At 35.6% G+C, this 12,991-nt stretch overlaps 1 protein-coding gene across 1 annotated transcript in view; it reads left to right on the top strand.

Moving 5' to 3' along the window:
* Window positions 1–12,991, top strand: part of LOC141426407 (uncharacterized) — a 39,061-nt gene that overhangs the window by 3,724 nt on the left and 22,346 nt on the right. Inside the window, 2 exon segments of the mRNA XM_074085297.1 lie at window positions 1,727–1,875; window positions 2,276–2,330. Of these exon segments, the coding sequence (XP_073941398.1) occupies window positions 1,727–1,875; window positions 2,276–2,330 (204 nt within the window).

The raw sequence follows: 12,991 nt of genomic DNA, 5'->3' as shown, positions 1-12,991 counted from the left end.
TTGGTGTAAAGCTTTGTTAGAATCTGAATCAGTGCCTCTTATCAGTGTTCATTTGATATGTTGTCAGGTCCTGGCACCATTTAAATTTTTTGGGAGTATATTAGGGCTCTCTGTACTTAGTTTCTGTTTTGAGTGTGGGTGGTAAGTCGGTATATCTATTTCATGGATTTATGTTGGTTTCTACTTCTTGGACTTTGAGTTTGAGTAGAGATTGCTATAGTATTTTGTAGCAAATTTTTTTATTCTTTGTGTTTTGTCTGAGAGGCCAATTAGCTCCAAAATGTTTTCTATTAAGGATTTTTTATGAGGAATCCCACTCCTCTTTGTCCTGCTGCCTTTACGATATAAGATATAATTTTTTTATTCTTCCATTTTCTCATCTATTCTTCTCACCTCTCTAATGCCCAAATTGCCGTAATTTATATTCTTTAATGACTTTTCCATTTCTAATAGGCTTTCTTGTGTTCTTATGGTTCTCATGCTTAGTGTTGTAATGTTAATCGATTGGCTCTTTTTGCTGGAGGGTGTTGGTCTAAAGTCACACAGGATTACCAGCCTGTGGAGACAAAAAATGCCCCATTTTAGTAACTATTATCTGCACAATATATACATGTTTATTTGCTTTACCCCAAGAGCCTTACGTTTTTTCTCTTTCTTCAATATATAGATTGGAAAATGGGACTTCCTTATTACTAAAACTCGCCTGTCCAATTATCGTTGTAAGGTTACAGTAGGTATAAATTTTTATTTGGGGTTGGATGGATAGCTAGCTTGGAAGATGGGAATATGATTGTTGTCACTTGTTAGGCTAGAAGAAAATTCTGAGGCTGTATTGCCTAACGTTTCTGACGCCCTTGATCGCAATCAAATGACAGTTTTTGTGTGCGAAATCTGTCATTTGATTGCGATTGCGAGCTTCAGAACAGAATCATTAGGCAATATGTCCTCTGGTCCTCTTAAATTATTAACCAAGTGATTACAGCTTTGATAGTTAGGATGAAACTCACACTGAAGCAAAAACTGCTTTCCTTGCCATGTTTAAATCTAAATGTAACATATAATAACATGTCCATACTTTCTATACAGCTGTTGTATTTATGAATTGGTATTATTTACTTTTGTATTGGAGTTAATCATTCAGCCAGATGCCTATATAATTGATGTTGTAACTGATCTAGACCACGGTTGGAGACTATTTCCTTGTCCAATATAATATAGTGTTAAATAGATAATAATGAATTTACACTTGAACAAATCAACTTTCAATGGTTTGTTGTTATGTTGCAACTTAGAAATTTAAACTACAGTGAGATTATTAGTTTGTAATAAGATCTATTGCAAAAAATGCATGTAAAAATCTTACATTAACATTATAGTTTTCCTAATGTCTGCCAATCAAGTAAACAAAAAAAATATTATAATTGTGTTATTTGTATCATAGTATAATATATTTGGTTTATGTTGTATTGAAACTGGTAGATTATTGTTTTATTTTAATAATCTAAATTTACTCCATTGCACACAATTGAAAACAAAAACAAATCGTAAATCATCATTCTTTGTTTGCTTTTCCAGATAAGAAAATATTCTAGCTGATTAGGTATAGAATAACCGGCTAAAACTTCTGAATGTTTATAAAAATCTTATGTTTTAAATTGCATATACAGAATCGAACACCCTGAATTAATATTAAAAAAATTGTTAAAACATCCATTATTTGTTCCAGAACGAGAGCTCTGAACCATCCTCAGTGAAATCTCAACTAAGCCGTAAACATGGAATGCAACTCCTTGGAAAAGTACGTTCATCTCTGCGGCGTCCACCTGTCAACTTGCCTTCATTAAAAACGGAAACTGGACAAGATCCCAATACTAAGTAAGGAAATTATTATAAGTAACACAAATTATGATAGAAAAGATTTTTGAGTAAAAATATTTTCTTGCATAATAAATGATCTGCAGTAGTACGACATCCATTCACACCAGAATGCTTATACATGCTGCAGTCTTGCTGCTGTTATACTTCCTATTGTTTTATCCACCCCTGACTTGTTGTTAGTTAGCATTGCAGCTGCACTGTGACTAGCTTGATGTGATGCTGCTTCAACAATTTAACTGTCCTAAATTTATTGTGAATTATTCTATCTCTCCTGAGCAAAAAAAACCTTTGCATACAATACTGACAGAATTTAGTTTGCTGCCTGCTAAGGTGTCTTGTTTAAGGGGGTCTTCCTTTTTAACAATAGGATAGAGCTAAGTTTTGGTTTTGTTTACAGTCCTATCGCTGCCACAACTGCTCCTGCGCCTACAGCATGCACTACTCAAACTACGGTAAGAACTTATAGCTATAATTTGTACTATTTTAAGAGATTAACTAGATAGATGCTCACTGATCGCGTCATCTCGCGAAGGTGCTGCGTAAGGCGTTATTCTGTTGGCGTGATTCAATAGGGAACGTACTGTAAGTCGGTATTAGGAGACTGCGCTGGCTCATCATCTTACTAATATTATAAATGTAAAAGTTTGTGAAGATGTTTGGAGGTTTGGATGTTTGTTACTCAATCACGCAATAACAGCTAAACGGATTTACATGAAACTTGGCGTACAGATAGACAAAAATCTGCATTGAGACATACCTATATTAATAACATACTTGATATCCCAGTAATGCGTTCCCGTGCGATAATATTTCAAGTTTAAACATAAATGGAGGGCACTGTTCAAGAACGGTGACATCCGTGCCTTGGCTCTCAAGATGACGTGGTAACTTCGTTTGCAATCAATAGATGGCGTTGTGCGAGCGAACGTTGTCCTTTCAAATTGTTACCGTAACCTTTTTTCGAGCCAGACAGCTGACATTTATTTAATTATTTATTTTGAAAGTGAATGAATATACAAATAAATATTCTGTGAATATTTCAAGCAACTTCCTGTTGCCGTTATTAATATCGAGCAAAAACGGCAAAGAAAATCACGTTTGGAGCCCCCTTAAACATTTATTTTGCTCTGTTTTTAGTATTTGTTGTTGTAGCGGCAATAGAAATACATCATCTGTGAAAGTTTCAACTGTCTAGCTATGACGATTCATGAGATACTGCCTAGTGACAGACAGACAGACGGATAGTGGCTTAGTAATAGGGTCCCGTTTTTATTACCCTGAGTTAATTCGTAACAAACATCCAAAAATCCAAAGTTTTCCTCTTTATAATATTAGTATAAACTAAAGTTTATTAGTATAGATTAGTATCCCACCAAAAACATAGATGCAAAAAAGGAGAGCCAAGTTTAATACAAAAATTATGCTTGCTTCGCCGCAAAAAGAATGAAGATCTAAATGAGTGCCAAGTTCTATGCAAAATCCAAATGTATCAAGAGTTTAGCCTTCTGAAGGTTCGGTTTTAAAGTTTCATGTTCGTTGCCTAGCAACAAGGAGTGTATTATTGAATTTGACGTATGGCTGTCACAAAATGCTACTGAACTGCTGCTGTGTTTAAATACTTTCGCAAACTTTGAATACTTGCGGCAAAACACGACAGCTGAAAATCGTGCCATAAGCCGTCACGTCGGCATTTCGTGGCGCCTATGGAACGATTTTTAGATTTTTTTTTGTCGTCTGTAGATGACCGTGGCGGTTGCAATTTTTCATTGCATCACAAGAGACATCCATACTTATATTATGAATGCGAAAATGTGTGTGTTTGTGTGTATGTTTGTCCGTCTTTCACGTCGAAACGGAGCGACTGATCGATGTGATTTATGGCATAGAGATAGTTTAAGGGCCAGAGGGTGAAATAGGCTACTTTTTATCCCGGAAAAATGCACAGTTCCCGAGGGAACAGCGCGCGATAACCGAATTCCACGCGGGCGAAGCCGCAGGCAAAAGCTAGTATTACAATAAATAAACAATTGATTGATGTACAAAAACACATGAATTTGGCGGACCACAACTATGAATTAGCATTAAGCAAGTGTATCCTGTGCAATGGCTAAAATCCGGCACCTACGTTTTGGAAGCAGCATGTTTAACTTTATGCTTTGCGATGGTGTACTATACAATTGTAAAAAATATTGAACAAAGTATTGGTGACCTGACATAAACGCGTGACTGTTTTTAAACAGTCGCTCATGTAATAAACTACTAATATGTGACTCATGAATTTTCAATCCTGTGAAACTAATGAGGTTAAACCAGAATGTATTCTTACACAGATGCATTCCACGGCCATTGCGGTTGGTTTAATAATTGCATCCGATTTATAAACCACATCATAGCCCGTACGGCTGTTACTGCTGGTCATATTTAAAGTACTTGTTAATGTTTTGCGTTATTCCTTATGTTTATAGCATTGCGAATGTTGTACTTTGTTTCCGCATTTAGCGAGCGACTTGTATTCTTCAAAGGTTGGGATGGGCGTCTAGAGACTATTTGGGAAGCTTTCTAGCGATGTAGGTAGTGTAAACAAGCTTTTACACCCCTACCTTAATGTGTAGGGAGGGATGGTTGCGCGTGAGCGTAAGATAGAATCTAGAAACTAGCCAGTTGCAACCATTGTACGCGCCCCGATCACTGGTCCCGAGGCGCGCGCAATACCGGGCCACAGCGACGGCCTTGGCGCATGCGCTCGCTTATCGATTGCGCCGTCGTGGTTTCAATTTCAAATTCAAGTCTAACCTATATTTTCTTTCTTCTTAAAAAATAGCCGTTTACTAGAAACAATCACACGGCTAAAGCATAACCAAATTTAACTAGATTTTGGGCCTGTTTCACCACTCATTGATAAATTTTACGTAACAAGTAGTATCTTTGATGCCTTCTCTGTTTGTTTTGTACGAATAAATAGAGATGGCATAACATTTATCTGTCACATGAAATTTATCAATAAGTGGTGAAACGGGCCCTTAATCAAATCAATTCCGAAGGTCCTGACACATTTACGAGTGCATACTTAAGTAGGTACCTAACCTACTTTCTCCTGGGCGCCGTCAAACTGTTTTATTTGTTTACAAACCGTTCCAGTATTCGTACTTACAGCTATGGTTACTAAAACATGTTATATGGTAACTTTCACTTCGCTATCTGTGATCGTTGCGTTTTATTACCAGCATATAATGGAGTGTAGTTGCGGAGTTCGTAATTATTGTTCACTCGGTGCTGTATCGGCCTTAGAACAGCATTCATAAGCAGGGCGGAGTTTAATATTACCTACTAAAAAATTTACTTCCATGTTGACCTGCATTGAATGTTTGCTTTATTGAACAATAGTTTGACTACAAAAACACTATTCAGTGTAACGAAATGTATGTCATTACAATTATTTCCGTTACCATTTTATTTTAATACTGTATACGATAAGACAATACAAATAAACAAACAGAGAAAGATACATATTTGATTTGTCTTGTATGTGAGGCATTGTCCTAAAGTCATTGCGAGGTCATTCACTTTTCACCAAACTTATGTTAAATTATATTTTTTTATTTTTACGTATTTTGGTTGCCACTTGTTACATCCATTTCATTGTTTATTTTGCGCGTTTACTGTGGCGTTCTAAGGGGGAGGCCTTCGTCCAGCAGGCTCAGGCCCAAAATGTCTGTTTTCCTAAAATGTACAATTCTCAAAACGTCTGCGTTTTCACAATGTTAGCACTTCTATTTTGTCAGTTTTCCCAAAATGTCTGATAATTAAAATGTGTACAATCTCAGGAAGTCGTCTATTCATAATGTTTACATTCCTATAATATTAGCATAACCATAATTTCAGCTTTCCCGTTATGTTCACTTTTTTTAAATAGGCTATAGTCTTGTTAAGTTTGTTTTCCCATAATGTCTGCTTTATTTTCAAATCAATGTTTTAAATGTAAAAGTTTTAATTGCTGGCATACTTACTCTTTGATAACATAAATATCTATACCTAATATAAAATTACTGCTTTAGAACAAAATATTTTTCGTTCTCAACCGGTTTCGTACCCGAACAAAGGGATTTTCGTAGTTTAGTTTTTTACTAAAATCAATGCTAATAAATGCGAAAGTAACTCAGTCTGTCGATCTTTTACTCTTTCACGGCTGAACCGCTGAACCGATTTAGATGAAATTTGAAGACCATGATTGGAGACATTTTGGGAATAAGACTTTTCAGGAATGCCAACGTTATAAGAAGGCGGATATATTGAGGTTGCAGACATTTTGAGAATAAACACTTTCTGAAAAGCGAACATTATACAAAAACTGTAATTCTTGGAGACAGGCAATTATAAACAGCTGACACTTTGAGAAACTGACATTATGCAAAAGACGTGTTGAAATTCTGAAAAGCAGACATTTTGCGAAAAATACATTTTAGGAAAACGGATATTTCAGGCCTGAGCCGTCCAGCAGTGGACGTCTTCCGGCTGATGATGATGATGATGATTGTTTATTTTAAAGTATATTTTGTAAAAGCTGGCTTTTGCCAAACTAATCGCTATCCCGCGGGATAAAAAAAAACCGAGATAAAAATTATCCTATGTCCTTCCCAAGGTCTCAAACTATCTTCATACTAAATTTCATTTAAATCGGTTCAGCGGTGTAAGCGTGAGGAGGTAACAGACAGACAGACATACATAATTTTTCATTTATAATGTTAGTAAAGATAGTATTTTTTGTAATTATTTATAGAAAACTAAATACATACCACTTTTATAAATGAAAATTAAACTAAACTAAATGAAATTTAAAGCGAATGTTAAGATTCCAAAGTAAGTTGTGTTCTCAGGTTAGTTCAAGTATTGATTCAACTTTTAAGGTAGGTATTTTATTTGGTCTATGATAGATAGCGCTGATTTACATCTTAATTTAATAACTTCAAGAGGAGTTTTTCTATTTGTATTAATTTATGCATAGCACGTGTAAAATTACCACTAAGAAGTGGTAAGATTTGAGTTGAATTCGAAATTCGAGAAGAGTAATTTGATTACAGATCTGAATAATGTAATTTTAACCGACTTCAAAAAAGGAGGAGGTTCTCAATTCGAGTGTATGCTTTTTTATGTTTGTTACGCGATAACTCCGCCAATTGTGGGCCGAATTTCAAAGTTCTTTTTTAGTTCTAAAGGACATACTTCCGAGGTGGTCCCATTGACACCAAGTCAGGATCTGATGATGGGATCTTAGAAAAATCTAGGGCAACCCTCGAACAAAGCACACCTATTGTGATTTTGTAATTTTTAACATCAAGTCAAGTAGGTATTTTCCATTCAGAAAGTATCATTTGGTGAACTGGACCGTGATAAAGGAGACCGTAGGTACCGGTACTCTGTTATAATACACACACACAAACATCACGCCTGTATTCCCAAATGGGGTAGGCAGAGCACACGAAACGTTACCGCTTCGGAGCCACTTTTAGCAATTTGAGGTTTTAAGTTTGACAAAAACGGTACAATAGTGACAGGTTGCTAGCCTGTCGCCTACGGTATACCTAAACCTATATCCTCAGTCGCCTCTTACGACATCCACGGAAGAAATGGAGAGGTGTAATTGTAACCCGACACCACACGGGGGTTATAATATTATTTTATAATGATAAATATTTAAATTTATAGAGACAAAATGGTTCTATGTACATGTCAAATGCAAAGATATTGACACGGCCAGCTACAAAAAAAATTTAACAGCAGTGCAACTATAGTCGTCCTCCTCGCCTACATCTATATATATAAAAGAAGAAACTGACTGACTGACTGACTTATAGATCAACGTTCAACGCACAGCCAAAACCGCTGGGGCTAGAAACTAGAAATTTGGAATATATATTCCTTAATAGATGTAGACGCGCACTAAGAAAGGATTTTTCGAAATTTCCACGGGATAGGGAAATATCTAAACTTTTTTGGTAGTAGGCTCGCTTCTTTGGTAGTAGTCGAATCTCTGAAACTATTGAGCCGATTTTAAAAATTCTTTCACCGTTAGTAAGCTACACTATCCTTGATTGACATAGGTTACTTTTTATCCGGGATAATGCGAAATTCCCGCGGGATAGAAATAAATTAATTCAATTTCGGAGCTGATTTAATAAACTTACATATTATGTGATATGACTATCTCCAAATGACAAAGGCTACTTTTTCTTCGGGAAATTACAAAATTCCCATGGGATAGAAAAAACTGAATGCAACTTCGGGGATAATTTTAAAAATTCTTTCACCAATAGAAAGCTACACTATTCCTCATTAGTATAGACTACTCTTCTTCGGGAAAATGCAAAATTCCCGCGGGATAGAAATAAGTGAATTCAACTTCGGGTCTGATTTTAAAAGTTCTTTCACCCAAAGTAATCTACAGTATTCCTGATTGACATAGGAATGGGATACGTTTTTCCGGGAAAATGAAAAATTTCCGCGGGATAGAAATAAGTAAATTCAACTTTGGCACTGCTTTTAAAAATTCTTTCATATTATATAATTGACTATCCTCGATTGACATAGGCCACTTTTTTTTTCGGAAAATCCAAAATTCCTATGGGATAGAAAAAACTGAATTCAAATTCGGAGCTGATTTTAAAAATTCTTTTACTAAAAGTAATCTGCAGTATCTCTGATTGACATACTTAAGTAAATTCATCATTGGTGTTGATTTAAAAAGATATTTTACCAATTGGGAGCTACATTATCCCTGAAAAAAAGGAAGTCAGTTTAATGTGATTGTGATATTTAGCTATAAGATAAAATTTATTAATTATATAAAAGCTGCCCTCTTGTATAAATATTGCTGTGCCCAACAGGGTCCATGATGATCACATAATCTCTTTGTAACATCTGTAACCATACATTGTGGAAAAGCAATAAAATATTGAGTATTGATTGGCATACGCTACTTTTCTCCGGGAAAACGTAAAATTCCCGCGGGATAGCAAAAAGTGAATTCAACGGAAGAAAGGTCATTGTACAAAATTCTTCGTGCTCGGCGCACGTACGTTATATTATTGTATCTATAAACCTTCCTTTCGAAGGGGATTTAATTAAATTAAAATAAAATAAAATAAACTTCATTTTTTTGCCTTTTTTTTATTATGTCTAATATTGTATAGATAATGGTGCAGAACTCTTCGTGCGCGAGTCCGACTCGCACTTGGCCGGTTTTTATTTAAGTTTGTCTGTTTGTGTCAGTAACCGTTATCTTGAAATTCTAATAATAGGGGTTCTAATGTGGAACTAATTTGAGAATTATTTTCAAATAAACCGCCCTTCAATCATTTCATATTAGTAATTCGCGTGGAAATTTATTACTAATGAAGATTATATTAATCGACGACTGTACAGAGTAAGCTTTTAGTAGTAGTAGCAATTTATTCCAACATGATACCTCATTCATATCTAATGAACAGAATAACTATCGTGATACTTGGCATGTTACACGAAATGTTTTTGTTGAGATGGTAATTAGTGAGACCGAAATATTTGGCACCCCTCAACACGCTCGTTTTTTTAGCTTTGTCTTTAAGACATTTTTCTTATATCTACTTATTATTTTTCTTATAATTGGTCACGTTATCTTGAAATCCTGGTATCATTTTGCGTATAAAGCCTCGTTGACACGAAACGAGAAATATCAACGTTACGTAAAATTGCCGCTGTCAACGGATCACACATGCATCCATAACATGCAGTCCGTGGATTGTAATTATTTATTTATTTATCAATAAAAAATTACAGCATTACAGTTAGAAAACAAATGCACTGTAAAATTCAAATTAGCACAAAAAATACAAAAACAACTATGTAATGCAACTTGCGCTGTATTACCTGCATACTTTCGTTCACTCACGACATGATAAGTAAGTGATAAATTGACAATACATAGGCTGCCTATTGAAAAGAAAGGATGATACTTTTGAAGCAGTGTTTTTTTTTCGGGCGTTCGTCTTTCACCACTTAAGATGTTTGGTGCCATCCTCAAACTCGAGAATATTTCCAGGTCCCACAAACTTAACAAGCACACGTTGTCTTAGTTAAAAATTCCAATAAGCAGCCCTATCACCGGAGTAGTGCTTACATATAATATTCATTCCTTTAAAATGATCCATTACGTTTTTTTTTATTAAATAAAGGTATTAAACTTAATTATCAGTTCTGATAAAACATCAGCCTTGTCACTCGTTACATAAGAATAAAAATAATTTTTATTTAGCAATAAAGTTACATAGTGCACAAAAAATTACAGAAATACACATTTGAATAAAATACAAATAACATCATCTGACTTTTCGACGGCCTTCGCACTAGACTCTGGGTCTGTATCGCGAGTGCCAAATGAAGTCTTAAAAATACAAAATCTCTAAAAGTAGGTAATAAAAGTAAATTGTTTTGAACCTACTTGAAGTGTGTGTATGTTTGTGAGTGTGTATATATATGTGTGCATGTGTGTGTGTGTGTGTGTGTGTGTGTGTGTGTGTGTGTGTGTGTGTGACATAAATCACATTTGTAAAATTAAGTAATACCACGTCAAGAATAACAAGAATAACCTTTTTAGGGTTCCGTAGTCAACTAGGAATCCTTATAGTTTCGCCATGTCTGTCCGTCTGTCTGTCTGGCCACGGCTAAGCTCGAGACCGTTATCACAAAACACAGATAGTTCAGAAGTCAATCTCCATACAAGTGCGCTCGAGCAACGCACACATAGACACTGCTCACGGACACGATATCTCGGGCCGGTTGGGACCAGTGCGAGCGCGAGTGCCATCCGCTTGAGACACGCGTCTGTGAACTTTTTTGTGCAATAATGGAGCAACAAAAAAAAAGTTATAACTATTCAGTGGACGGTTGTTTAAATTAAATAATCGTGAATTTCGCCAATAACGAAATCGTCGCAAGATATTTTCTGTGACAAATTTATAATATAACAATGACATTAAACTTAAAATATTTTAGTTATTAATTTATTTTTCCATTCTTCCCGTTTCATTCTCAACAATAAATCAAACAACTAGATAAGAGTGCCACTACCACGATAGTTTTTTGGTGCATAAGCCATAGTTGACAACCTTAGAGCGACCGCCGAGCGTAGGTATGAAAAGTGAAGTACATACAGGAGATTGACTTCTGAGCTGTCTGTATTTTGTGCCGTTATACTCTAGTCTATGAGAAGATTTGTTGTATGGAGACTTACGAAAAATTCTCCCGCCTATGAAACAGAAAAATCAGCTGAGCAATTTTTCAGTAGAAGTTACAGTGCAAAATGTTAAAAGTTAAATTTTCGGTATCTCTGAAATGGAAAAATAATTGGATTATTTTACATACATACTCAGTAGTAGATAAGTACGTATACAGAAAGAATTTCAGACTGAGAAATTTTTCACAGAGAGCTATAAACGATTTTCATATTTAGGTAAACATACCTAACTTCTCGTAAAAAAAGTTGTTGGATTATTGTATAATTATAATGTGTATTACCTATTTTCATCATGTGCCAAGTTTCATAGGCGGGAGAATTAATCGGGTTACAAAACCTTCGTTGGTCGGAGTATTAGTACTAGAAAGCTGTAATTTGGTATTAATATACATATCAGTCACGCCGACAGTGGTAAAATAAAAAGTAAATAAAACAATTTTTTTAGGGTACCTCCCATAGACGTAAAGTGGGGGTGTTTTTTTTTCTTGACTAACCCTATAGTGTGGGGTATCGTTGGATAGGTCTTTTAAATCAATTTGGGAGCTGCCAGGACGATTTTTCGACTGAGTGATGTGTTTGCGAAATATTCAACTTTAAAGTGAAAATTTTCATTAAAATCGAGCGTCCCCCCCTCCAAAATCTAAACTGTTGGGTGGAAAAATTTGCAAAAATTTAGGATGGTTCAAATTTACAAGGAAAATTATAACGGCTAAGACTTGAAGATTATTAGTAGTTTAAGAGTAAATAGCAGCCTTAGCCTAAGGTATAAAATATACCTAAACTTGGAAGATTCCGTACACAATACGAAATCCTTAGAAAAATATTACTTGGTTTTTTCGTAATGGCTACGGGACCCTATCTTGGGCGTGTCCGAAACGCTCTTGTTCGTTTTTTTTTTTGATACTACTACTTTACATAAATACGTATAAATAAATATACAAACATATATCCACGACTTGACTATTAGAATGACCTGTAACTGTACCCTATTCAGTACAGGTTGGAAGATGGGAAGTAAAATTAATAAATAAACAATTACATTGCCACTATCCAATCCGAGGCAGGTTGGAAGGGGTACAGACCCATGCTTCACCTCGCTGTTTCATCCTGGGTGAAGCTCGGAGTACAACGTGGTGCCGTGTTTCACCGGTGAAGCACGGGTATTCACTAGTCCCTGTGCTCCACCTCCAACTGATATTATTTTCGTACATCATGGTCAATCTATGATACTCGTAATCTGTAGTACCTACCTTGTTAAACATTATAACATACAAGTCAATTGCTGCCTTTTGTTGATCTCTTTTAGTACAAATACTATTCGAAAATATATGTTATTTTTTTTTTAAAACACAGGTTTTACGTATACCTAAACTTAGAAGATAAACGACTTCAGCACTCGTTTCTACTTTCTGTCATTTCTTTACTGTCATTGTCAGTTGGAGCATGGGGGCTAGTGCATACCCCGTGCTTCACCCAGGTGAAACAGCGAGGTGAAGCAGGGTACCCATTTGGAAGATGGCACTATGAGTTTCCAATATCTAACTTGGGTTGGGTTGGACAGCTAGGTTGGAAGATGGGAATCACTCGATGATTCTCCTTGCGAAATGGTATATTTTCCTGAACATTAGGTATATATGTTGGGCAAGTAGTTATGAAACTGGAGATAAAAGTTACAAATTACTTAATGTTACTGATCAATGATCATGTTGATGATGATGAACGATGAAAAACAAGTGGTTAGAGAATCTGACTACAAAGCTTGAGGTCCCGGGTTCGATTCCCGGCCGGGGCAGATGATGGTATGAATAATACGAATGTTTGTAGTCGAATTTTGGAAGTTTTATA

This window comes from Choristoneura fumiferana, chromosome Z (assembly GCF_025370935.1).
Source record: "Choristoneura fumiferana chromosome Z, NRCan_CFum_1, whole genome shotgun sequence".
Lineage (NCBI taxonomy): Eukaryota > Metazoa > Arthropoda > Insecta > Lepidoptera > Tortricidae > Choristoneura > Choristoneura fumiferana.
The sequence above is the reverse complement of the archived record's forward strand: the minus strand, read 5'-3'. Positions and strand labels throughout refer to the sequence as shown.